General features: G+C 60.5%; 1 protein-coding gene across 6 annotated transcripts in view; it reads left to right on the top strand.

Moving 5' to 3' along the window:
• NFATC1 (nuclear factor of activated T cells 1) overlaps nucleotides 1-26,876 on the top strand; it is a 99,665-nt gene that overhangs the window by 8,207 nt on the left and 64,582 nt on the right. For 5 of the 6 annotated variants that reach the window (XM_059040474.2, XM_059040477.2, XM_067014585.1 and 2 more), the window contains exons 2-3: nucleotides 5,621-6,698; nucleotides 20,980-21,139. In XM_059040474.2, the coding sequence (XP_058896457.1) occupies nucleotides 5,621-6,698; nucleotides 20,980-21,139 (1,238 nt within the window). Of the gene's footprint in view, nucleotides 1-5,620; nucleotides 6,699-20,979; nucleotides 21,140-26,876 lie in introns of those variants that run through there. The other variant, XM_067014587.1, reaches the window with a different exon arrangement.

The following is a 26,876-nucleotide window of genomic DNA, read 5'->3' as shown; positions in this document are numbered from 1 at the left end:
GCCTTGACGGTGCAGGATGGCGTTTCCCGGCTCCCGTGTGAAAGGGGGCATCTTCTGATGACGTGGAGATTTGGGGGCGTTTTTATTCTCAGTTCCCTCTTCAGCGGTGGTGATGGTGATGGCGAGGAGGCCCCAGAGGCCCGCGTGTCTGCGCAGGAGGGCGCGGGGCCCGGACGCGGGCCGGGAGGGCTCGGGCCCAGCACCCAGAGTGCAGGCGGCCCCGTGGCCTCTCAGCACAGGTGACCTGCCCTTGCACCTTCCGCTCGGCAGCCCCAAAGTTCCAGAGATGTTTCTGCCAGCGGGCTGCTTTGTCCCAGAGGACGTTTTAATTCTCTGTGATGTTTGTCAGAGGGAGGCCACAGCGACTCCTGGCCACGGGGCGTTTTTAATTCCTTAAGCGTGGGGCCTGGAAGGTGAAGACCTAAGGCAGGGAGGCTGGGCCTTCGGAGCCCGTCCCCGTCGGGACACAGGGGGCCCCTGTGAGGACGGCTGCTTGTTGCCTTTGGAAATCGCCTCCCTGGCAGGCAGTGGCGTGACCGGTGCCCTCAGAGCCGTGTCTGTCTGTCACAGGCCTGGCCACCCTCGGTGGTGCCCTCCTGCCCTGCCCAGTAAACAGCTCCCGACAGAAAGGTCCTGGCGTGGAGCGCCTTTTTTGTTTTGTTTTGTTCTGTTCTGTTTCCACTACCTGCGAAGTGCAATCTTGCCGCGAGGGGCGGTGCCCGTGGCTGGGGAGAGGAGGCCTGGCGGGGCGTTTGGAGGCCTGGCTGCCAGGCTGCTTCCAGTTCTATTTCTAGCTTCGTGTCCTACGGCTCAACCCCAGCAGATGCTGAAGGGGGTGTTCCGTACAATGGAAAACAAAAGTCTCTGTGACGGGCCCCCTCTCAGGGTCTGTGGCGGACGGGGGACGCGGGCAGGGGCAACGTGGCGCCCGCTGTCTCGGGTGAGGCGGCCGCCGCGTGCGGGGCGGGGGCGCAGCCAGCAGTGGGCTCCGCGTCCCTGTCGCTGCCCAGGACGGGCGAGGGCCCCGATGGCGCTGGGCAGGGGTCTGAGCGGGCGGGAGCCTGCGGAGATGCAGTCGGCCGTGGTGGAAGGACATGGATGGACGTTTTCGGTGGTTGTGCAGAGATGATGCGACTGTGTGTTCTGAAATACACGAGCTTTCAGAATGAGAGCAAACACTTCCGTCAGCTCTGGCCTGTTGCACGAGCTGAGGATGGAGCTCGCGGTGGGCGCTGGACCCACTGGGTGCTGATGCGCGGTCCGCGGGCTCCAGGCACCCCTACCCCCCACGGTGGCATCCGTCTCCGCGCCTGCCCCCGCCGGGCACCTGGAGGAGGCCTGGCTTCAGAGATGAGCCACGCTTTCATGAATGTCCACTACATTAAGCCGTTTTGAATAAGCTCTCCCCAATATTCGCGTAGGCTCCTGCGCTGTAAGTTGATGAATCTGCTGGGCAGGCAGCCAGGCTCTGGAGGCAGCAGCAGGAACTGGGGGTGATGGGTGCGGAGCTCTCCGGTGGCCGCCGACGTGACACGCATCAGCCTTGAGCATCTCAGGGCTGTCGGGAACGTTACTGGAAATGTTTTCATTCCAGGTAAATGTAATCCCTTTGAATAGTTAAAGAATTCAGATTTGAATACGGTTTAGGTAGGACATTGAGTAGAAGCTGGGAGGGATGAGGGGAGGGGAGAGATGCCCCCACCCCGGCAGGAAGGCAGGCCCTGGGCAGGTGGGGACCTACCTGTACGCATTTTGTCCCAAAAGGGAGAACTTCCATCGCCAGACTCTGGCTGAGCTCAGAAGTCAAGTTCAGGCGCTTAAGGCTTTTGCTTTGTAATTTATTTAATTAAAGAAAACTCACGCTTAGGGGGTCTTTTTTGTGTTTTAATAAAGGCTTATAGAGGCTTATGTTTTTCTCTTCCTTGTTGTGTCGCGATTATTGACAGACTGGTTAAATAAAGGCCCCCCTTGGAGTGCCCTGGGAGTCAGCGGACCCCCTGCTCCCCACCTCCCTCTGGGGGCTGGGGCCGGGGCGGGCACGCTCTCAGATCCCCGCCACGACTCGGGCTCGGGACCATGAACGTGGCTGAGTCCTGCGGGCAGGTGGTGGGAGGCCCCAAGCTGATGGCTAGGAGTTTTTTGAATTCCTGGAGCTACCTTCCTGCCAACAAATGGTATTCGGTGGTGGGATCAGCCGTATCTTTTAGAATAAATGACAGATTTGCATAATATTCTTTCGCAGGGCAGGAAGTGTGGGGACCTGTGCACTAAACCCCCTTCAAAGCCCCCCAAGGCCTCCGGGCGCTGGGGAGGAGGCCTGGCAGGCCCGTTGAGGGCGTGTCCGCACTCCCGGACCTGGGCTTTGTGCACAGTTTGTATGTTTCCGTCAGTGTCCTGCCCGGGCTTCCCTCCTGCAGTTGATGACCCGTCTTTAAAATGAAATCCGTTGTGGGTGGGACGCTGGATGGTCTGTGCACTTCACGTGGAGGAAAGGGCTCAAAGCACACGGTGGCCACAGAAGCGAGGGTGCAGATCTGGGGCACCTTCACTCCTCCCAGGAGCGGCCGGGTCTGGGGCCCTCTTTCAGCTGGGGGGGCTGGCGCATCGTCCCCGCCATCTGAATGTTGCCCCCTTGCGGACAGAACGTCAAGGGGGCGTGGAGCTCGTGCCGCATCATAGCTGCTGCCCCGGGGTGTGGGCGGAGGGGTGCCTGCCGGAAGTCGGGGCCCCCGGAGGCTGCTGCCCCGGGCTCTTTGTCCGCAGGAGCTGGGACGGGCCTCCTCCGTGGGCCGGGGAAGGCTCGCATCCAGGCTCGTTCAGGCCGGCGAGTACTCTCTGGTGTCAGGGCGCAGGCAGAGGCGGGGCCCATGTGTCGGGCTGTGGGCCTCTGGGGGAGCCAGGGCAGGCGGGGTGAAGACCCCACTCACTGAGGTGGAGCCGGAGAGCCGGCACCAACGGTTATGAGAAGCCACCTGAGAAATGCCAGAAATGCCGGTTCCAATGCTTTAGCTCACGTGGCACCTGGATGGTCCTGGGGTGTGGGGGGCGGTGAGCCAGGGTCTCTGTAACTCACACTCGACCTTGGAACACGTCAAACGTAATACAGCTACTTGCTGAAGTGTCATTACTGAAATTCCTGCCCTGGACGTATGTAATACGATTTATTAATGTCCTACTTACTGAGCACTCAGTTCTCATCATAATCACACAACAGGTGGTGCTGGACACACCAGCCCGTCCAGCCTGCTTTTGGTTGACATCGGACTTCTTACCTGAAGCCACACAGGTACTGGGAACAGTTGTTTGTCTCTCAAACCGGCAGTTCTGGTTAGAATGGTTTAGAGAGTGTTGGGCCAGCGGTGAAGGGAGGCCCTTTCAGTGGGAGGTCTGGATGTGGCTATCATGTCCGCGTAACGTACCGCCGCGCGGTGGCCCGAAGGGGACCTTGGTTCTGCCTGGCGCATCGGCCAGGTGCCTCTGGGAAGAAACACAGAGCAGCGTTTAGGTTCCCACGGTAACTGAGAGAAGACTGATTCCGGGTTGACACCACTGCCGCCCCTGGTGGGTCCTGCCCTCCTGGAGACCCCGGGGCCTCCTGTGGGATCCACTCCCGCCCGCTGCCGGGGTCCCTCTGGACAGCACTGGCTCGGCCTCCTCTGCGTCCAGGGCCTCCGCTCGCCCGGGCACAGGGTGGGGCTGAGGCAGGGGTGTCCCCAGCTGTCCCGAGGGGCCACCACGTGGCGGGCGGGGCCTCAGTGGCCTGGCCTGCAGCCCCCGTGCCCCCTCCCTCTGAGCAGTCGTGACGGTCTCCCCTGGACGTACCTTTCCAGCGTTATTAACTTCCTGTGTGATCTTTGCAAAGCCTGCCCTCCGATTTTTAACGTTCTGTTACGGTCTTTGTGTTAAATACGTCCGTGGGCCTGCGAGGGTGTTGGTGTGAGCGGGGGACCCGGCCGTCGAGGGCGGCTTCGCCCAGCAGCCCCAGGTGGGCCGGGCGCTGGCGTCGGGGTCTGGCCCCTGGTCGCGCCGCCCGTCCTTCCCTCTCGGGATGAGGGGGTGACGAGGCTTGCGGGGGGTGTATCCACGGACCCGCCTAGCCCCCCTCCGCCCAGGCGCCGCCTCCCACTCGGAGCTTCTGGTTCCCTCCGCTGCAGTTTCGCTTCTCTCCTCCTCACAGCTCAGTCTCTCTCCAGCACCGGTTCTGAGCATCTGGACACTGATGCTTTCTCTCTGAAAGACAGCCCGCCCTTGACCCCTGGGGGCGGGGGTGTGGGGAGGGCAGGGCCTGTGTGCTCTCTCTGGGCCGCTCTTTTGGGGAGCAGCAGGGAACAGTGTTTTATGGGGCAGGGGATTCAGAGTGTAAAAGCCAGAGCTTCTCGATAGCAAGGATATAAGGGTCTGGGTTACCAGAGGGAGGTTGTATGCTCCTTCTGAAATAAGCCATTATGGAAATAGATTTCCCCCTGTTTGGGGAGCTGGACCCACTTCTGTTAATAAATCCGATGGGATGTGAACCTGTACTTTGAGGCCCTTGATTCTCTGGGGTCCGCCCAGGTGGGTTTCTGAAGCCCAGCAGAAGGGCGGCACTGTCCTTGGATGAAGTGTCTCCAGGCTGGTGCACTTGGCCTGGGAGGTGGTGTAGGGTTTCCAGGAGCAGCTCCATTATTCAGAGACCTTGGGAGCCTCAGCTCTAGGCACACGATAATGAGGTACCCACACGTTATAAAGGGTCTGTTCAAATTGGAAATCCAGACGTGTGGCTTTGCTGCTAAAAATGACTGATTGCACTAGTAGTGATTTTTTAAAAACATATTTTACTGAGGATATAATCAACATATAATGATTTAATATATGGCTGCACATCAATATCCTCTGCTTCGTTTTTCCTGTAAAAGAAGGATTCTTAGGCCACGAGCCACCATCAGAAGGTACATGAGAGATCCCGGAACCTATGTGTTCGTCCAACCCTTGGGGTGTTTTCTCTGTCGCTGGCGATGAGTCTATCACAGCATCTTTAAACGTCCAGGCCCCCTTGTCTAAAACCCTCCCGCCCGTCTGTTGGTTCGACAGATGGAGCACCGTTTTGCGCCAGGCACAGACCCGGGCCCTAGAGGCAGGGGTGGACCAAGGTAGACCGGGGCGGGCCCGACGCTGCCCTCAGAGGCGTGGCTTCTGCTGGTGCAGGACATGATGGGTGAGATGGTGGATGTGAGGAGGAGAAAGAAAGTGGGGGAGGGTGACACGCCTCTTGGGCTGGGGGCTGCGACTGGGGTAGAGCAGGTGGGGGACGCAGTTTTTGAGAAAAAGCAGAAAAAAGTAAGGGGACCAGCAGCGCGGCTCTGCGGGAAGGATGTTGGCGCAGAGGGAAGCCCCAGTGGGCGCGTGTCCAAGTGAGAGGGCGGTGGCTGGAGTGGAGAGGGGAGGGGCCCGGGAGGGGTACAGGGACCCCGCTGGCCAGGCCGGGGCTCGGGCCGCTTCTCCGCTGGAGCAGCCAGAGCGGAGCCCGTCTCGGAGGCCAGGCCCGCGGTGGGGGTGAGGCCGGTCCCGCACCGCAGGGTCCCTGAGCTCGTGGGTGGCGGTTCCGTGGCCAGCGCCTCACCCGTCTCCCCCTCCCTTCCAGAGCACTACAGTTACGTCACCTCCGGCATCGGCTCCGGCCTGCCCCTCTCCTCCGCCCACCCCTCGCTGCCGGCCCCGTGCCACGACCTGCAGAGCTCGGCCCCGGGCATCTCCGCCGCAGGCTACGGGGCCGCCCTGGACGGCGGGCCATCGAGCTATTTCCTCTCGTCCGGCGGAGTCAGGCCCAACGGGGCCCCGGCCCTAGAGAGCCCCCGCATCGAGATCACCTCCTACCTGGGGCTGCACCACGGCAACGGCCAGTTCTTCCATGACGTGGACGTGCAAGATGTCCTTCCCAGCTGCAAGCGGTCCCCGTCCACGGCCACCCTGAGCCTGCCCACCCTGGAGGCCTACCGTGACCCCTCGTGCCTGAGCCCGGCCAGTAGCCTGTCGTCCCGCAGCTGCAACTCCGAGGCCTCGTCCTACGAGTCCAGCTTCTCCTACCCGTGCGCGTCCCCGCAGACGTCCCCGTGGCAGTCCCCCTGCGTGTCCCCCAAGACCACAGACCCTGAGGAGGGCTTCCCCCGTGGCCTGGGGGCCTGCGGCCTGCTCGGGTCCCCGAGGCACTCGCCCTCCACCTCGCCGCGCGCCAGCGTCACCGAGGAGAGCTGGCTGGGGGCCCGCACGTCCAGGCCCTCGTCCCCCTGCAACAAGCGGAAGTACGGCCTCAACGGCCGGCAGCTGTCCTGCTCCCCGCACCCCTCGCCCACGCCGTCCCCGCAAGGGTCGCCGCGGGTCAGCGTCACCGACGACACCTGGCTGGGCAACACCACGCAGTACACCAGCTCGGCCATTGTGGCCGCCATCAACGCCCTGAGCACCGACGGCAGCCTGGACCTGGGCGACGGCGTCCCCGTCAAGGCCCGCAAGACCGCCCTGGACCACGCGCCCTCCGTGGCGCTCAAGGTGGAGCCCGCCGGGGAGGACCCGGGGGCCACGCCTCCCACGTCTGATTTCCCACCCGAGGAGTTCCCGTCCTTCCAGCACATCCGCAAGGGCGCCTTCTGCGACCAGTACCTGTCGGTGCCGCAGCACCTGTACCCGTGGGCCCGGCCGCGGTCCCCGACGTCCTACACCAGGTGAGCGGGTCCAGGCGGGCGTGGGCCGCGGCAGCGGGTTCCCGAGGCCGGGTGCCGGCAGGGCTGGTTCCTTCCGAGGCTCAGGGAGCGTCTCCCACTCTCCAGCGCCGGCTCTGCTGCCCTCCTGGCGCCCCTCTACTTTCACGCCCCTCGCCTTTTCCCTCCTGTGTCTGTGTCCGAATCTCCCTCTGTCAGGACCCAGTCGTGCTGGTCGAGGGCCCGCCCCAGAGACCTCACCTTCACGAATTCTCTCCTTTTTAAAGGCCTGTCTCCAGGCGAGGTCATATCCGAGGTGCTGGAGGGGGAGCGGGGTCAGGCCTTCGGGGACAGGAGTCGGCCCGTCACAAGGGTTTACTGACACGTGGGCTCCGTTTTTGTTTTGTTTCCTATAAAACCAAGTGACGCTCGTGTCTGTTTTCGGCTTCCCTGCTCGCACCTAACTGCCGTCACTGCGCTGTCCTGTCGGTGCATACGGGGCCTCGGCTCCGCGATTCCCCAGACGAGCACGCCCGCGGCAGCCACGCCCGCGGCAGCCCCGCCCGCCGGCGTTTGGAAACAGCGCGGCCTCCTCAGCTCCTCCGAGCAAGCATCGCGTCAGGGCTGCTGGTGCTCTGTTGGGTCCACTTACTCAGCCCGGGGGTTTTATTTTTAACGAAACAGCTTTCCCAACAGGTGGGCCGCTAATGACCCCTGGCAGAGTGCTTTCTGCTCCAGGATTTTTATCAGGCGTAGACCGTGCACACGGGCCTTCCCGGGAGGTGCACGGCCTTTGCCGTGGGGCTGCGGGGGCCTCTCCAGGAAGAGGCGTGTGTGACAGGCGTGCAGGCTTCTGCCTGTAGATTCGGGTATTCGAGGCTTATTGGCTTCTCGTTCCTGCTTCCTTTTTGGTTCTGGTGGCAAGGCTGCATGGTAGGGCCTGGTGCCTTCCAGCCGTCGTGCCCACAAGACGAGAGCGAATCGGTTTTATTTGTTTCAGCATTTTCTCTGTTGTGCTCAGTCCCTCTTTTTTTCCACAACTAAAGCACACATGAGGTCGTTAGAGCTGCCAGTGGATAATGCGGTTCTAGGCGCCGAATGAACATGGCTTAACCTTTTTGGAAGTTTGTGGCAAAGAAACAGTATGAGAGATGACAGTTTCTAAAGCATCGGACGGTGAATACTTCGTTTCTGCTGGCACATTTAGGAGTCGAGAGGTAGAGAAGCAAGGACCCGCCTCGTGTTGCTCCGGGTCTCGGTGCCGAGTCCCTGGTCGAGCGGCCTTGCTCCATTTACCCCTTGGTCCCAGAGCTCCGGGCGAGCTGCGGTGCCCCCGGCGCTCCTGTGAGTTCACGCCAACCAACCCTGTGGAGGCAGCACACTCCCCCCCGAGGGTTTGAAGTCAACTTTTCCCACTGTTTTGGTTCCACATCAAAATATGTTTCCTGGTCCCTGGAGATGTGTTTCCGTGTGATCCTGCCAAGCTGGTGCCGGGGGGTGGGGCGGCTGGAGGCCACAGGAGAAGAGGGGTCGGGCCACTCACCCGCGGGGAAGGTGGCCAGACTTCCTGCCCACGGGGTCTCGGGCTGCCCAGCTGGGGTGCCCGCTGCTGACAGGCTCCGGAGTCTGGGGTGGAGGGCTTATCGGGACAGATCCACTTCCCAGCCTGTGGTGCAGCACCTCTGGGCACTTCTACTTCTGTCTTGCCAGTAAAAGGAACTTTTTTTTTTCCCCGGTGCACGGGCCTCTCACTGCGGTGGCCTCTCCCGCTGCGGAGCACAGGCTCCGGACGCGCAGGCGCAGCGGCCACGGCTCACGGGCCCAGCCGCTCCGCGGCACGTGGGATCCTCCCGGACCGGGGCACGAACCCGCGTCCCCCGCATCGGCAGGCGGGCTCTCAACCGCTGCGCCACCAGGGAAGCCCTAAAAGGAACTTTTTAAAGAGCAGTGTGCGGCGTTATTCTCTTCCCAAGGAATTTGGGGGCCGTGGCATCACTGCCCTTCTGGCGTCTTTTTGTCCGTACAGCATGCGTGGCTCGCCCCTGTGTGCAGAGACTTCTGATAGGCCCACGGGGTCACGGAATGGTGCTAAATTCTGGCCACGGAAGGTTTGTGAAACCAACAACAGTGTTGGATAGAAGTTCATAGGTTTTAAATAAGATTTTAGACTCACTTTAGAGCCTCAGAGAATGACGCTTCTGCTCCTAAAGCTTGGGAAATGCAGGTGACTTGTTTTAAGTCCTCACGCCCGACAGGCCCCGAGCCTCTTCAGAAAGGGGAGGGTCTTCCCACCTCGCTTCTTTCTGCGGATGAGAAAGCAATTCCGCCAAGGACGCTGCCAGGCGGCTCCCACGACCGGCCGTGGCGGTGAGGGTGGAGCTGACCGGCCCATTCCCGCTCCCGGTGGATTGTTCCTCCGTGGTGGTTTTCAGAGGACGTTGTATTGTCCCAAAGGAGCTAAAGTTTAAATGTCCGTTGGTTCAAGCAAACGTACTTGAGCATCTGCGCTGGGCGAGGGTCCATATCCAGGGGCCTCGCCGTGTGTGTCCAGTGAACTTGTGTTTCCTTTAGAATAGGCTCGGGGGACGTCCCAACTTTTGAGCTCTTAATGTCTCCGTCTGTGCCCGGCATCATCTCTGAATTTGCCTTTAAAGGGGCAAAGTTACACGAGGAATGTGTAATACCTAAAAAGGAAACTAGTTTTGGGAACGCGTAGCATTTCAAGGTGAGTCTTTTGTAACAGCAACGGCACAGGTGTCGAATTAAATTCCTATGGACAAACTTTGCTTCTGTGATTTGAGCAGTTAAAGAGTGGGCTTTCTTAAGGGGCAGGGTTACTTGTTTAATGAAGAGGGTTACTTGGAGCCACTGGGTTCAGTGACCCGAGGGACTGCATGTCCAAATCAGTATTTCAGACGTGGTTTCTTTTAGGTTTTTGGTCCGATCGATGATTTTAATAATATCCATAAGCTTTATGCTGTGTCTAAGTGTTAGTTTCTAAAAGTCTGATGAAACCACTGCTGACTCTGATTGCCTTTTATAAATTGTCTGAATATTTCAGAGTTTATCCTAATTTGGAATAAGATTAAATGAAGCTGCAGGCTGGTAACGAATCCAGCCACACGTCATTCCGCTGGGGCACCCCTGGCCCCGGCCCGTCTGCCCTCGGGAGGTCTCCGTCAGGCCAGCCCACTCAGGCTTTTGGACCAGTCAGTCACTTCTGCGTCATCTTCTCTTTTCTGACCTGGCAAAGGATCCTCAGCCACGTCATCTGAAGGTCACAAAAGGAAGCTCGTTGGGGACTCCCCTGGCGGTCCCGCGGTTAAGACCCTACGCTTCCACTGCAGGGCTCGGGTTCAATTCCTGGTTGGGGAGCTGAGATCCTATATGCGGCACGGCCGAAAAGTGTACAAATTTTTAAAAGATTACCCAAAGCAGGAAGCTCACTGATAGTGAGCTTTAAAAAGAAGACAGTTTGGGGGGAGGTCTCTGCACGGTCCCCCTGAGCACTTGCTCACAAGACCCAGTGCCAGGGTCACATGTTCAGGCCCCACTAATAAGAGGTAGAGCTGCACTCACGCCGTGATTAGCTCACCCCAGAGGTGCCTCCTGGCTGGGCCCCTGCTCCCCGCCGGAGCCCTGACGAGTTTTCCCTCTAATCGGGGGGCGTCGGGGAGCCTGGGACCTTTCTCTGACATCCGCGTCCTGCTCCCGGGATGCTGGTGGCTGCTCGGGGAGGGTGGGAGCCCAGCAGACAGAGGTCCTCACGAGGCCAGAGGCTGACCTTGGCCACAGGCCTGCAGAGGCTCCTGCAGGTGAATTCGGAGTCTGAGTGCAGGACCCTGGCTGTGTGTTTCTGCAGTTGTGCTTTCTTGCTGCAGGAGTGTGTGGTCTCAGAGGCCCAAACCCTCATCCCCGCGGGGCAGGCTCTTTCTGGTTTCCCAGAGTTCACAGCTGACGCCAGAAAAGGTGCTCTGTGTACTGACTTCCAACTGGAAACATTCGCCTTGCGGATTCAGCTGAGATCTGCGGATCTGTGGCAGAGAGAGAGGTTTCTGCCCCACCGTTACGGCCCTTCCCCCAAGGTGTACGTCGGGGAGGTGGGCCCTGATTTCTCTTCTTGATGTTGTTCTGCGAACGTCTATTTTTAGCCACAGAGAGGAGAAATAGGATCTCAAGCACTTTTGCGTTCCTGGAGAGGGCAAAATAATTTGAACCTTTGTGGCTTTACACACAGATTTTTAAGTCTAGCCATTGAGATCTGCCATGCTGGCTGATTTCGTAGACAATCCAAATGCCCGCAGAGTTTCAGGTACGAAACCGGTCAGCTCCTGGCCTGGTCCTGCTCCCGCCGGGCCGTCCGTCCATGAGCGTGTGGAGGCGGGGCCGCTGCGCTCGGGGGTCTCCCATCCCGGGGCCCCTTCCCGGGTCTCCAGTCTTGAGATTTCCCAAACCGTGAGGAGACCCGACCAGGAGCAAGTGTCTGGTGACGACGCGCACGAGTGACCTGAGATACAACGGAATTGCTTTCCGCTCAGACATTTGCTCCCGGGAGAGTGTGGGGTGCTCGTCGGGGACCCCGTGCCCCTGCAGCGCACGTGGGCTGGGCCTCCGGGGAAGCGAGGGACGGTCCTGCCGGCGACTGCAATGTAATCGCGGGGCAGCGTTGTCCACCTTTAAAACCCGGCCTTCCGGGAAAATTAATGAGCACGATTGTATTTGTTTGTCATGATGGGCTTTGCTTTTTACATAAATGCTTCTAAACGACTTTCGGGAAGCTGGGGCTTGACCCACAGCGCCGAGCTGGCTGGTTTTCGGTAAAGAAAGCGACCGCATGTCGTTTGCCCCCCTGAGGTTTCCCATGCGGGTTGGTCCGTGCGCCGAGCGCGCAACAGGCACCGGCTGCGAAAGCCCACGCGACTGACACGGAAGCGGCGCGTTAATTACGCGCCGCGTCCCAGTGTCCTCAGCGGCGGCGCCTGTGCCGCTCCGGGCCGCGTTGCGTTAAAGGCTTGTTGAGGTGCGCGGTTCTGCCCTCTCCCCGCCCAGGCCTCGTGTAGACTTAAGCGGGCTGTTCCCGGGACCTGACCATTCCGCTCGAGCACTGGTCACGCCTTGGGAGCCCCGGGCCCCTGGGAACGCCGGACTTTCTGCCGACAGCCACTTCCCACAGGTGAGCGTAGCCACGTGCAGGGCAGCCACCCCGTGATGACGCCTGTTTCCCCTGAGCCCAGAGCTCGGCAGGGCTGTCGGGACGTGCGCGCACCGTGGCCTCGGCAGCCCTCCCCGCGGACCTGGGCTCGGGGCCAGCGAGCTCACGGGAGGCGTGGATGGGTCTCACTTTACAGATGGGGAAACGGAGGCACTTGGAAAGTGCTAGATGCAAAACGAAAGACAGAAGGCCGTAAGGCTCCGGTCGCCCAGTCCGGGGGTGCGGGGCGAGCGTGCTCACTGCAGGACTCGAAGCTGGGAGGGCCCAGTGGCGGCCGTGAGCCCCCCCCTGCGGGGGCGCGATCAGGGCTGGACGCGCACCTGTAGGTGGTACTGGCGTCCCACTGTTTAATTTCAAGCCAGGTGTTGCAGAGGGTGGGGGGAGGTGGAGCGGGGTGTCCAGAGAGCACGGCAACGGGGGCGACGCCCAGCGGGCGGTGCCTCTCGGGCATGGGCTCTCCTCTGGCCCGACCGCAGGCTGAGCTCTGTTTCAGCGAGACCCTCGCTGCGGCTGTGAGCTTCTCTAGTCCTCGGGGAGCAACGTGCCTGATGCAGGTACATTCCTGTAGATGATCTGAGAACAGCTTATTTATTACGTCCTGAGCCACTGAAGTCTGTTTTAAACTTAAGAGTTTGGAACCGCAGTGGTTACTATTTTACGACTGTCCAGGTTTTTCTGTGGGTCCCCTATTAAAACAGATTAAGGGTGAACTCTGGGAGTTGCCCCCTGACTGTCCTGGCATCTCTGGGTGGAAATCAAATCCGAGTGTCAGTTTCATGGTTTATCTATGCCCCATCCTGCATTAGCTCGGCGATTCTGTTTCTTGGTTTTTATAAGCAGTGTGGCAGGTATCATCTGAGCTTTCTCAAGCTCTGTAATGACTGGTTAGCGGCAGGCTCTGGCGGCATCTGAAAAGGCAGTTGGGGCCTAGTAGCAGCCACGAACACGCTGGCGTGTGCCCCTGTAACAAGCATGACGGTCAGTCAACAGCACAGGGACCATCCAGAGCTCAGCTCTCCGCGGGAGTCCTCACCAAGTAAACATTCCTCCAGCCACCCGGCCAGCCACCCACCCAGACGTCCACCCACCCACCCAGACGTCCACCCGTACATCCAAGACATGGGCCCTCCCTGTGCCCTTTTTTCCACTCCAAGAGTGGACGTGAGGGAAAGGCAGCGTCCTCCCATGTCTAGACAGTTCTGGTCCCCAGGGACGGAGGAACTGGGTGCAAATGCAGTTGTCTAGTCTTGGGTCAGGAGGAGAATCCCTAGTAGTTTGAGAAATTCCTCCAAAGTAGCTTATTTTCCACCTCAGCTGGATTTCTGGACAAGAGCTCTTTCTGTCCCACTGGGCTGCCCCCACATTGAGTTGTAGGAGCACCTGGTGTCCTTAGACGTGTCTTCTCTCAGGAGAGGTTTTAGGAGTGGGAGGGCTTGTTTTCCCGGAGAACAGAGGGCCGGCTCTGTAAGAGGAGGGCCCTGCAGCGATGCTGCCCTCTCGCGAGCCGAGGAGGAGACCCCAGGCAGCTGTCCGCCCTGGGGAGAGGGGCCGGGTCCAGTCTGCCTGGGGGTCCTGGAGGCTGCCTGGCTCCCCCTGTGCAAGTGCAGCGTGGTGGGAACGGTCGGATGCGAGTCTGGACGGCAGGGCCTGAGAGGCTGGCGTGAAACTGGCCAGTGTTTTGGGGGGGCGGGTGGGGGATGAGTGGTGCAGAGTAAGGATGACGGCAATTTTCCGGAAGGCTGGAAGGAAGTCTTAGCTCCTCGGAGTTCTCCACACCCTGTTCGGTGGAGCCACTAAAAGCAACGAATTCTTAGGAAATTCCTGAGTCGATCATTAAGAAAAAAAAAAAAAGAATCTCTCCACGGTGGCCTTGCTTTTCTTGTTCTGAAAGTTCCAGGTCCGTGACTGAGTTTGAATCGGATCCCGGAGCAGACCTGGGCCTGGCAGAGCCTCCAGGAGTGCGGGGAGTGAACAGGTGGCCCTTCCTGGGCCGCCCGCCTCCTGGACACGCACCAGGCACTGGACCCCATCCATGCCCGCCCGTCCCCAGGGCACCGGGACAAGTCAGGGACCAGTCGGGGACACGTCGGGGCCGAGACGGCAGCCAGGAGGGCTCTGGCACTGGTGTAACCCAGACAGGGCCTCCCGGGGGGGGGATCCTGGGCCTCCCGACAGGTCACCGGCTGCGGAATCTCAGGGTGCGGGTGCCCTGCCTACAGCACCCCGAGGGTGGGCAGGCTGATGCGGGGTTCTCTCCTCTCGCCTCACTGGCCTCCGTGCGTTTTACTGCCCGGCTCTGTCCCTCGGCCCCCTGTTCACCCACCAGCGTCTCCGTAAAAGCCCTTCTCCAGCCTCCAGGAGTGGTCGGGGCACCTCCTCCAGGCCGCCGTCCTCCTCGTGGCCAGGCCTGTCCCCGAGTCCCCTCAGCTCCGCCTGAGTGACGGTGCAGAGGAAGCCGGTCCCGACAGCTGGCGGTGAGCGCGCGAGCCCCCCGGGCGCCAGTTCCGGTCTGAGGCCGGCCCCCGCTCCCATCCCTTGCAGACCCATCAGACGCGCAAGGCCAGCCCCGAAGGACTGTGGCCTTGCGTGGGTCACAGGCAGCCCCTCCCCGAGGGCTGTTCCCTGGGAGGGTGGGCGGGTGGGTGAGGACGCCACCCACGGCCTGCGAGCCTCTGGGGGGGTCATCAGCGGAGAGGTCGGCTTCACCAGGGCACCCTCCGGGAAGGCCGACCTCTCTGGCGTGGGAGGAGCTTTCTCACCCACGTCTGTCGGGGGCCCCGGGGGGAGCTGGGTGGACCTTGGGGCGAGGTGTGTGGTCCCGGCCAAGCCTTGGCTCACGGGAGCCTTTGGCGGCCCGGAGACCCTGCTTGATTGAACAGCCGAGAACTGAGCTGATAACCTTTTTTAAAATTAGAGGGGAAAAGACAAAACACAGCAAGTAAGTTAGGCGGCCGTGGGCTCCCGACCCTGGGAAAACGTGTCACTTTACAGCTGGGGCGATGTCCTTCCCGTTCTGCTCTGGTTCTCTCTCCCATTCGGGCCGACTTCAGTGCCACCAAGTCCAGAGTCTGTCGCTTCAGCTCTTTTAGAAACAGAAGAGTCCGGAAAGCTTTTACAGTTTTCTCCTAAGCGATGAGTCCATATGAGCTTAGGTCTCAGAACATTCAAAATTGAAAGGATTCTACCCAAAGCATGTGAAAGAAGGGCAGCCACCCTCCCCGGGTGTCTACACGGAGGGAGAACTTCACAGCACAGGGGCTTTGCTGAGACTCTCGTATGTGGCACCTCGCGGTGGGACGCCCAGTGCGTGTTGGTTCTCTGACGTTGAGTGGACAAGGCCTTTTTTCCGGGAGAAGGTTCCAGAAGGGCTCCAGGCTCGGGTGCAGCCAGGGTAGGGAAGTCGCTGCCTCTGACTCCAGGCCTCCCGATCGGCTCAGGTGCAGAAATCTCTGTTCTCCCCGCACTCAGCGGTAGGGGCTCCGGCGGGCCCCAGTCCGGGTCGCCTGGCACACTCCTCCGTCCCCGGTGTTCGCGCGTTTTCCTCCACCTGGTGCAGCATCGGGGCCTTGCTGGGGTGTGGCTCCGAGCTTTGGCGAAGTGGTGCGTGCCGTCCCCTCAGAGGCGGGTTCTGGCGTCTGTGTGGTGGTAGCGGTGGCCGATGAAGTGGTTTAAAATGGAGAGGCCTGGGGTGAGCAGGCCTGGCCCGAGCCCCGCCCCGCCGGCCATCGGGAGCACAGAGGGGTGGGGGGGACCGAGTGGGGCTCTGCGGAGCCCTGAGCCCTGCGATGACCTTGGTTTTGAATCAGTGCGAATGGCCTCCGTCCGTCTGTGTCCCCGCGGGCAGCGGCGCTCCGAGCTGGGTCTCCTGTGCTGGAGAAACGTGTCATTGTCAGGCTGCACCCGCGGAGACCGGCAGGTCGGCTGGTGTCCCTGGGTCCTGCTCGGGGGCGGGTTTGGTTGGTATCGAGACGGGTGCAGGCGGTCGGTGGTGCCGAGGTCAGAGCTGCGGTCTCAGAAACACCTGCTCCGGGGCGGCACAGCTGAAGTGCGGGAGGCTGTCTGTGAAATCCTTGTGTGCTGGAAGGACTGCCCTGGACTCGCGGGTACCCAGGGAAGCCCCGAGCCGGCGACCACAGTGGCCGGGCGGGGAGGAGGGGCCCCGGGCAGCTGGGGTAGGGCCTGGATGGGGGCGGGAGACACGGGCCGAGAGAAGTTCAGCTCTGTCCCGGGCTCTGCGTGCCCGTGGGGAGGGGGGCTCCAGGCTCCAGGCCGTGAACTAAGCGTCAGAAAAGATCCTTCACCCTTTTCCCGCGTGAAGGAAGTACAGAGATTCAATAGGACACGAAAAGCTTTCTGGTGGGAAGTGGATGGTGGCAGCAGCTCCAAGAGCAGGGGATTCAGACTGGGGCCCCGGGGGGCTCCCCGATGGAGGGCGTGTGACTCCCTTCCTTGTGTCACACGAGCCGGCATCCCCAGCCTGGAGGCCAGGGCCGGCCGGGCCAAGCCAGGCCGCTTAACACCCACTCACAGCGGGGCTCCTGGTGGCTCGGGGAGGCCGTGGGCCTGGTCCACCCCTCGGCCCGGGGGGCGGGGTGATGGTGCCAGTGGTAACGGGCGCCAACGGGGCACCAGCGCCGCTCCTCGGCGGGGGGGGGGGCAGGCACGAGACGCGGCCTCCAGCCTCTTCTTCTTTAAACGGGAGCAAAAGGAACGTGATTCAGGTCCTTAAGTACCGAGTGCACAGCAGCCATTTAGAAAAACCTTCTATTGGCAGGAATTCCAGACTCACAGAGTGCAGAGAGATCTGTGTCCCCTTCAGCCAGTGTCCCCAACAATGACAAGCTGATATGAAGGACAGTGGCCGTCATCCCAGAGTGGCCTTTGGAGACCCCACAGGAGCAGGAGTCGGGGTGGGGGGGGGGCCTGGAGTCCCGCGTTGCTGTGAGTCAAGTGCATGGAAGAGGTCAGGGGGCGCTTGAGAGGCCTGGGGGCTTTCAGAGATGTTAGCACTGGGGGTTCAGAGCGGTTCAGCTTATTGTTGCCACGTGATGGGTGTCTGTCGCAGTGCCGCGGGGAGACACGGCCCCAGAGGGCCCTTCCCTGTGCGGTTTGGCAAAGATTAAAGCCGTCGGGCCCCTGCGTTGTCGGGGCCGTGCAGGGGACCTGACCCCCGGGAGGTGTCAGGAGCCCCAAGGGTTCATGCTCTTTGACGGAGGCTGTGGATCTGTGCTGACGAAATGACCGGAAAGGCCACCAGAATCTCATGCTGGATGTTCACATCTCTGGTGTTGATAAGAGCAGCCAATTGGGAGCAACCCACAGGTCTATCCACAGGGCGCTGATCCGTCAAATACAGGACAGGATGGGACGCTGAGGTCGAACCATTTTTGAACAATATGCTAAAATGCTCAACATGTGATCTTTACATGAAAAAAGCCAGGGTATCCCACTGTATGTTTTATTTTGTTAAGATCTATCCCTTTTGTGTAAAAATACTTACAGATATACGCCCAGCTGTGGAGGTAATTTCTCTGGTTGATGATGAGATACATACGTGTGTGTGTGTGTGTGTGTATGTGTGTGTGTGTGTGTAGAGAATGTAAAATAGCTTCTGTTTGTACAGATCAGCTGGATCTTAGATTCTAATTTAACCGCGTGTTGTCTTGGCTGCATTGACTTTTTAAAAAATCAAATTAAGCTGGAGGTGAGTCTGAAGTTATACAGCAGCCCTGGGCTGAGGCCGTGAGAGAATTCCCCTGATGTGGTCCCTGTGGCGGCTCCTCTCCGGGTCGTTGGTGGCCCCCAGGAATGACGCTCCGACTGCAGGGCCCGTGAGGGGCTTGGGTTGGGACAGCGCAGCCCTGACTCGCCGTCCTCGCAGCAGGGGCCGCTGCGCCTTGGAACATTCCTTCCAGTCTTAGGCCTTTTCTCTGAATCAGAGATACATTTACATTTTTTGTGGAGCTGCCAGATTCATGCTGAAAATTTCCAACCCCAAACAATCATTTTAATTGTCTATATTACAATATTTATTCTGTGGACCATTCTAACTGGAAACTGTGTGCACACTGTGTTGCCGGCTTTGTCCGTGATTCAGGAGCCAATCATTTCCCCAGATCTACTATCTATCTCTCGTGTTCAAGTGCAGCACGGCTCAGCAGATGCCTGCCCTGCGCGGACGGCTTGCACCTTCCACCCTTCCTTTGCTTCTCTTTCCGTCGCATGCTCTCGTTTTTTAATTTCCTGGGAGTCAGATGAACCTCACTTTTATTTTGTTTCTCGTTTGTTTCTTTTCTGTTTACAGCAAAGGACAGACAGTCTTTTCACTTAGATCAACAGTACGCATAAGATAACAGAACAGATTAGTACGTTGGATATTCTAAACGGAGACGTGGTCCCCTCCGGGTGGGCTGTGCGGAGCTGGGCAGTTTGTCTGGGGGTCGGGGAGCAGCTCCCGTAAGATGCTAGTTACCGAGGGCCGACCTCGCGCTCGAAGCCCGTGGCTCACTGGTCCTTCGTCCTGGTGGTGTGGCCGCATGTGTCGCTGGTATAACCACATCAGGAAAGTGCTCTGGGCACCACGGCCCGGGAGACCAGGAAAACTCCCATTCGGTTGCTGTTTAACATTTCTCAGAAGCCACCTGGCCTTTGGGGGGGCGGGGGGCTCCTGCGCTCAGCCCGTGACTTGGGCGTTTCTCTTGTCTGGGCATCTCGGAGTCTCCGCACCCACGCGTGTCTGTCCCATTCTTCTTGGTCACATCGTCTTGGGTTTTCCGAGGGTGGGCAGGGGGGCATCTTGTTGACATGGAATCAAAATGCAGACAGCAGACGGGGGCCCGGGGGGTTGGTGAGCAGTCCCTGCCGCCTGCCGTCTCGCTTCCTGAAGAAATCTGGGCTTAGGGTGGCCGTTGAATAGAGGGTTTTCAACTTGCAAGTTGGTCCTGGAATCGAACCCGCAGTCTGGAGGAGGGGCTTCCCAGGGTTGGAAGGCCTCCCCTGCAGACGGTGATTTGAGGGCCCAGCAGGGTGGACGCCGGGGCCGAGGGACGCACTCCAAAGTGGCCTCCGTGCCTGCACGGAGGGCGCTGGTCTGCCCCGCCTCCGCCGGCGTCCGACTGCTGCACAGGCCCACTTCACTGCATCTGCGGCGGATCCAGTTAGGATTTTAAATTTCTTGCTGCATCAACACAGATGCAGCCTCTTCTCACGTTAGAGCCTTTGATTTGCTGCTCGAAGGTCGAGCTCAGGCCCACCGGGAGGCCCGTCCTCCCGGGTGGCATCGGGGCTGGCGGTGTCCCTGGGACCCAGTGAAGACTTTATAGTGGGATGTGGTGTGTGCGGCCTGCGTCCCGCCAGGCTCTCAGCACCGCTGCGTGCTCTCAGAGGAGCCCCGTGGGCGGGGCTGCAGAGCCCGAGGGTGGACGGGGTGCCCGCGGTGCCCGCAGAGCTGACTCAGCAGTAACTGCACGTGCGTGGTGAGATGATTCCATTTCTACCGTCACTAGAAAACCACGAATGCCCAGAAATACACTGTCCTTTCCAGGAGTATGTTGCACGCTTTTTAGAAATTAATGTTTGATTCCAATTCAAGCTGATTTCTGGGCTTTTTCTCCTTTCAAACAGTACCTTTATTCTATCTGTTGTTTTGTGTTTTAAAAATCACCCCTGATTCATAGTCTGAGATGAGGCAGAGCAGCTGAGGGACGTTTCGGGGAAGCAGCGGACCGACTCCTTCCAGGCTGAGACGCCACGAGCACTGCGTCCGTGTGTCTGGGCCTCTAAACAAAACCTACCCTTCCCAGCCGCCTGTCCCAAACAAGCCGCCAGCACGCACGGCGTCGCTGCTGCGTGCGCGGAGGCGGACACGTCGGCGACAGGCGGAGCGGGGCGAGGGGGCAGTGGAGCCCAGACGGTGGAGCCCCCGGGAGCGAAGGCACCTCCAGGGCTGTGTGCGGAGGGCGAGACCTGGGCGCCTCCCGTCCGCCTCTGCGGGGGCAGGGTGGCCCCATACTGCTCCCGCTGTGCAGCCCTCCTGGCCCCCCGGGGTTGGCTTCCAGGCACCTCTGAGGTCTGACGAGCAGCATCTCTGTTGGGTCAGGTTCTGCGCCCGAGAGGGGAGGGGGAGGGGCTGCCACCGTGGGGCCCGAGAGCCACTCCCGGCACCACTGGGCTCTCGCTGTAGGAAGGCAGTGGGTGGACCAGACCCCAGCTCCTGTGACGACCTGGCGGCCTCTGCCCATGGACTGTGGCTTTAGGGGGTCAGCCTTTTGTCTTTTTACAGGGCAGGGCCCTGAAGCGCATTCTGTAGGGAGAGCAGGACCTTTGGCCTCACGTGGACCTGGTTTCAGGTGGCCAGTGGCCTCCGTCTCCCGTCTGTACAGTGAGGCTGTCAGTGCCCCAGACACCTGAGGTAGTGGTGGGCCTCGTGAACCCCTCAGGCAGGCCCGGCCCACTCCCCTCTGCCCTCTTCAGCCTCCAAGCCACAGACCCGGCTTGCAAATGCGCCTTGGGCCCCAGGGCCGCTCTCTCGGTTCTCTGGATCTTTGGCTGCAGCTCACTCGTGCCCTGGGTGGGCCGCCGCCCCGTTGTCGTGCACGGATCACGGGATGTGGAGGGCTGGGCGAGATTGCCGCAAACCCGCCATTTTACCAGGGGCCCGGCGGCCCCCCCGACGGTTCACTCCTGCCCGCAGCCAGCGCGCGTGGGACAGAGGGGATCGGAACCGGGCCGCCCGGCTCTGAGGCCAGGCTGATAGAACCGTGATTCTGAAAAGGTCTTTAATTCTGGAACCTGTCTTATTAGGGAGGATAAATAACTTATAGGCCTATCGTGAAGGAAGGAAAATATTGTAAGGTCGCGTGGGGAAACGTCTCCATCTTCTTCAGAACCTCCTCGTGGAGGCCTGACAAGGCCCTGGGCGTGCGTGGCGACCGGGTTGCCGTTGGCTGTGTCAGGCCTTCACCCGGATCGATGGGACTTTCAGACGCAAGCGCGGCAGGATGAGCTGCTGCCCAGGGCCCCAGAGTCTCAGGTGGGTCTGTGGTCTGCGGGAAGCCATGGCATGAATGCTTAATGCTCTGTGTTCCATTTCAGCCCGTCTCTCCCTGCCCTCGACTGGCAGCTGCCGTCACACTCGGGACCGTACGAGCTGAGGATCGAGGTGCAGCCCAAGTCCCACCACAGAGCTCATTACGAGACGGAGGGGAGCCGGGGGGCCGTGAAGGCGCTGGCCGGAGGACACCCCAGTGTGCAGGTACCCGCTGTGCTCCGACCCCGAGTCCCGTCCCTGCTGCAGCGGTGGCGGCTGGGGCTGGTTTAATCCAAAGGCCACTTTGCGCTAACAGCTAACAGCGCCTTTCGTTTTCTGTCTTTTTTTTTTAAAAAAATTCTCATCTCCCAACCAGTTTAGCTAAATATTTTATACATAGTCAAGTCCCAGTTTTCTCCTCAATACCTATAATGGTACAATGAGAGCACCTGCTCTACCGTACTTGCTTCTGGAGCCCATAGGCCAGCTGTGATCGTTACACCTGAGGTTCCTCTTCGGTGGAGCAGGTGATACCCTGAAGGTTGTGGGGGCGCGACCAGCCCGGCGGGCTTGGAAGGGCTCCCCTGGATGGTGTTACCAGCAGGCCTTTAGTCAACCAGGAGGCAGAACGGCTGTAGCTCTTGCTTGTGTTTCCTGGTGGGTGGCTGAGGTGACCTCGGTACAGCCTGGCTATTGCTTTGTCCCGATGGACAATGCCCTTTATCCCCACGTGTCCCTGAGCAGTCATGTTTGACTCAGAAAAGGTGGGAAAGAGGGAGAAGAGAAGCCAGGGGGAGACAGCGTGTCCGGGAAGACGCCCGGGCCGCCTTGAGGGTCTGTCTCGCCGCCAGGATGGTGGCCGGCGGGCGGCGTGGCCTGGGGGCTGCTGTCTGGACCTCTTAGTAGACTTGACCTTGGTGCTATTTCGTTTTAACGTGTCCTGGAATAGGAAAATTTAAAAGAAAAGAAAGCTACCTTTGAAATGAAAGTGCTTTATTTTTGAGGACCTTTTCTTTAACAAATCTGTGGAAATAAGTGTTCAGGGTGATTAGAACCAAGGACTGAAGCTTCTGCTGAGAAGCACCCCCTGATTTCTAATCCAGCTGCACCGCGTTTTGTCCGTCGTTCCTGCCACAGACGTTCCGCAGCGTACACCACACGCGGGGTGCTGTGCACGCCACACTCGGACAGGCAGAGGACTCCCCCGGCGCCTCTGCTCCGGGGAGCGTCAGAGAATCGAATGCAGGGGCCCCCGGCCCTCTCCAGCCCCGAGGGGAAGGCAGCCCCCCTCACCTCTGCCCAACCCTCTGCTCAGAATTAACCCCATCCCCCAGATCGCAGACGGGGACAGGTGGGAAGCGCGTGCAGCCCCGCTCTAACCGCGGCCGCTGTCCCCTCCTGCGTGGGCCGTGGCCGCCCGCCTCCTGGGGCCGCTTCCCCAAACGTGGCCACCGTCCTCGTAGCACGTCTCCCCGCGGCTGTCAACAGAGCCTCGACCGAGGTCTCCCTGGGCCACGTTAAGATTTGTCCAAAGCGAAGCCCATCTGCACAGCTGCTGCCTCTGGTTTGGGGTTTTCAGAGGCTACTTTTAAAGACTCCATCCTTTCCTCTCTGAAGCCTTGGACCGCTTGAGGCGGTGGTTCCCAAAGTAAGCCTCCCCAGGCTGGGTCCCTCAGAGATGCGATTCTCCAGCGCACGCGCCCCACTGGGCCCTGGGGCTGCTCACCAGCCCCAGCACTGGAGGGCCGGCTGGGACCCGCCACTTTGCTTCTCAGCTGGGAGCAGGAGGAGCGGGGACGTGCCGTGGTGTGTCGGTGCCAGGGCGGCACCGGGGAGGGGCTGCTCCGGCCTCGCGGGGAGACGGGTGTGCTTGGCGTCAGAGTCCGTGTGTTCAGAGCTGGTGTCCAGGCTGCGCCCTCCATCCCAAACCTGTCGCCCTCCTCCAGCCCAGGAGATAAACGTGAACTCGCAGACAGGCTGTCCTGCAGGCGTTAGCATTTGGTCATACGTGTCACCTCATCAGCCCAACATCTCCCACCAGACCCCTGTGATGTGACCTGTGACTGTCCCCGTGGACATGAGTCTGCCCTCTCGCCCCGGAACTGCAGCCGTACGGCGCTGACGGAGATGGTTCTCCCCCGTCTGTCTACGTCCCCGCCTGTCCCATCTGCTCCCCAACCCTGTCATTTAGGGAATGGTGCAAGCCGGAAGGGGAAGCAGCAGGGCACCCCACGTTTGTATTTGATTCCATTTAGATAAATAAAAATAAAGCTCGTGAGGGCAGGAGGGCGCAGAGACAAGTGCTGGTCCGCCAACGCGGCAGTCAGGGCCCGGCGTTTGCGGGGCGACATCAGGACGACATCGGAGGCTGTGCGCTCGACGCCAGTTAATACCCACTTGGTTGGCCGCTTGACTTGGGAAACGCAGAGCGAGCTCAGCAGCGCTCAGCGGCCGGCGGCCCTTTCAGGTCCAGGTCGGATAATGCCTGCGCTTAGCCAAGTCCGTAAGCGGTGTTTAGGTCCCTTCCTGCTACGGTTTCCACTGGAAGAAAGTGCGTTGCTGCTGGATGGAAGAGACATCACAAAGGTGAGGAAATAGGCTGTTCAATAAGGAGGAATGAAAATAAAGCAGCAGAGAAATAATGGCCCAAAGCCCTCGTTTCTTGTAAATTATATTGGCGAGGGGCGCTGGTCCTGGAGGGCAGGGAGCCTCGTGCCACGTGGACACCCCTGTCGTGAGATGCAAAGCGCGGGACTGAGGCCCTGCGTGAGGGCCGCCCCTGTCCTTGGCCCGGTGGCTGTGGTCCTGGGGACGAGGGCTCGCCCCACCTCTTCTGGGAGGACAAGGAGCCCAGCCCCTGCAGGTCCCGGCGCTGCGCTCCCATTCCCACCGGGCAGGTGTCTTGGGCACGGGGTGGGGTTAATCTCTCAGTGTAGACGAGATGGAGAGGATTGAGACTTGTGGAGGAATTCTGAAACTTGAAACCGCATTGGAAATACCTTAAGAGTGAATCCTCCAAAATGATTCCGAGTTCGGTGACGGCAGGATGGGAGAGGCTGCTTCTGGGCTTAAGCAGAATGAAGGCCCCTCCCCCCGCCGCACAGCTGAGCCCGAGAGGAAACCGGCCCGGCAGAGATGTCGGCCTCTCTCAGCATTCCTCCCGCAGGAGGGTTAGTACTGGAGAGTCCTCTGATCTGTCTGCAGCAGGGGGAGTCTGTGTGCAAGGTGAGGTGAGCAGGTCAAAAGAGGGGCTTTGGCGTTTGTTTTTGTTTTCAGTTAGTGGAGCACAAACTGGAGAAAAATAGAATTTGCACATAATTATAAAACAGATGAAAACAGAAAACTCCCTCAGTTGCCATGAAAGCCCAGTAACCACAGTTTTATTCTGCGCCGTGAGTTATTTCCGCACATCCTCCGACACCGGCGGCCGCCCGGAGCCTCGGCCGCAGGCTCGTCGCCATGGTGGGGAGAGAGCCGCTCCGACTGGCCGCTCCGCGGTCGGCTGGTCCGAGGGAAGCGGGTTTTGGTTCCGGGGCAGCCGGGCCGTCCCTCGGAGCCGCTGTCACACGGAGCTCAGAGGCGGCGGGCGGCCGTGTGGACTCTGCCCCGGGGGCTTCTGCTGCCCTCCTAGGACGGCCGGCCCATCGACTTGCTTCTGCGTCCCCGAGCTTGTCGTGCAGTCAGGAGCAGCGGCCTCGCGTGGGACAGAGGCCCTGCCGGGCCCAGGGAGGACTCCTGCGTTTCCCGAGCATCCAAGATGCCGGGGGAGCTGCCTCCACCTCCGCGGCCCCCTCCTCTGAGTCCAGGAGACGCGACGAAATGCAGAACCTTCTTTCCAGGCAGAATCAGACTGCAATTTCAGATTAGGAAAGGACTTTGCATTCACGTGGCCTCGTCCCCCGTCTTCATTTGGGGACACAGATGCGTACGGGGCTCGCCCAGCGTCGTTCGGGGGCTGGTGCCGGGCCGTCCGCCACCCAGGCTCTCCAGAGTCCTTGACGGCCCCGGTGGGTGTGCCCGCGGGCTTGTCTGGGCCCCCGAGGCCACCATGATGGCCCTACCGGGCGTTGGCTCCCCTCGCCCGCGGGCTGGAGCTGGGGGGTGCAGGCCGTCCTCCTCGAGGCCCCCGGCTCCACCGGCGGGTGTGCCTGTGATGAGGCCACGGCGAGCCCCGGGGCCCCGGGGTCTGCGCCGGCCTCTGCTGACTTTGTAATGATGGGACCAGGGAGGAAGGGAGTGCGGCTTTCCCTGAACTTTAAAATCGTGCCTTTTCCCTACTGCCAGAGGATTCAGACACACGTAGCATCCTCCCGGGCGGGAGGCGTCCAGCTGGGGGCAGGGTGGGGTGTCCTGGCTCCCAGCGCCCAGGGCCCCTCACGTCCTCAGTCCAGACCTTCTGCCACCAGCGCCCCGGGTGTGCGTGTAAATCCACGGGCCGCTCGCTGGTTTAAGATGCAGGAGCCCGGGCGCTTCCGACGGGGGTGCAAAGGCCTTTTGCAGGCGGGACAGACCGACCCGCAGCCACCGGAGCCGGTGCTTCACACCGCGGTGCTGTGTCTCCTGAGCTGCAGGGCTCGCACCGACTGGCCGCGGCGTGACTGCGGGGCCCCTCCCGGCCTCCTCGGCCCGTCGGTCTGCTCGTGGGCGAGGGTCCCTGGGTGCGGCGGCCCCTCCGCCCGGGGGCCGGGTGTCCGGGCGCGTGCGGGGGCCCTCCCTTCCGTGCGGTCTCCCAGCCCGCCCCGCGTCTGCGCTCAGCGCCCGCAAGCGGCCGCAGCTGCTTCCCCGCCGTTGCCGCGGGTGGGTCTGGGCCGAGGAGGGAGAGTCCCCCACCTTCTCCCTGGGGAGGGAGGGCAGAGAGCGTCCTCGGGCGGCATATGGAGTTTGCCTTTCCAGTGTTTTTGCTGATAGCTCAGAGTACGCGTCCCCAGAGGGGTCCCTGGGTCCCTGTGTTCCCTTTCCCTCCGAAGAGAAAACGGCAGCTCCACGAGGCCGATTCTGTTCCCTTCGTTTTTCTGCTTTTCTTTGCTTCTGCGTCCCCGTCTCCCTTCTACCCTCCTGGGCTGCTGTCCAGGCCTGGCCGTCACCCTTCCCTGCCGCTGCGCCGCATCCCTGATGCCTGGTCCCTGTCCCGAGAGCAGAGGTCCCTTCCGGGAAGGTCCCCGGTTCCTGCCGCCCCGTGGGGGTTGGGGGAGTGAGCCGGGGGTCGTCACGATCTCTGACCCAGGGGTCAAAGGATGAAGCTCTGTTTACCCAGTTACCAAAATAACCTGCTCGATAGCATCTAGCCCGTCACACGGGAGGCCAGGCCTGTGTGAATAATTAATAGGTCGCAGAAACGTGAGACTCCGTGGGGGCCTGTCAATTCCTAAACAGCACTTTAGGCTTGTAATTTGTGTTCCTGTCAGTTATGAGTGACCAGCGTAACCCCGTCCGGCCGGGTGACTGGTGGGGTGCGGGGACCCCCCTGGCCCAGGCGGTGGGGAGCGGGAGGCCGGGCTGGCCCAGGGGAGGGTCCCGGCCCCGGCCTGGTGCCCTGCGTGGTGCAGGGGGCTCTCTGCAGGGTGGTCGGCTTTGAGGCTCAGGTTTGCCCCCATAGGCCGGGACAGGTATTTTTCTCTTACGTAAGATGTCTGAGCTGACGCTGAGGAAGGAACACACCAGGAACCAGTCATTCTTTCCAGATCCTTACAGCCAGCCAGCCGGCTGTTATCCCTTTTCATTTCCTGTAGCGCCCTGCACCCCTGGGTCCAGAAGCATCAGCATTTCAAGAAACAGGCTTCCTGGGGGTGTCTGAATGCTGCGGACAAACAGCAGTGCTTTCTCTTTTCTGGTGTCCACGGCATGTTCTGTTTTACCCAAAGCTTTGCTCCATTTTTTCTTATGGAAACCGGATTGAGACAGGATCGTTAACCTGGAAGCCAAGGTTTTCACAAAAGCCAGAGAAATAGAGGCTAGCGGAAGA

This window comes from Kogia breviceps, chromosome 15, assembly GCF_026419965.1.
Source record: "Kogia breviceps isolate mKogBre1 chromosome 15, mKogBre1 haplotype 1, whole genome shotgun sequence".
NCBI lineage: Eukaryota > Metazoa > Chordata > Mammalia > Artiodactyla > Physeteridae > Kogia > Kogia breviceps.
The sequence above is the reverse complement of the archived record's forward strand: the minus strand, read 5'-3'. Positions and strand labels throughout refer to the sequence as shown.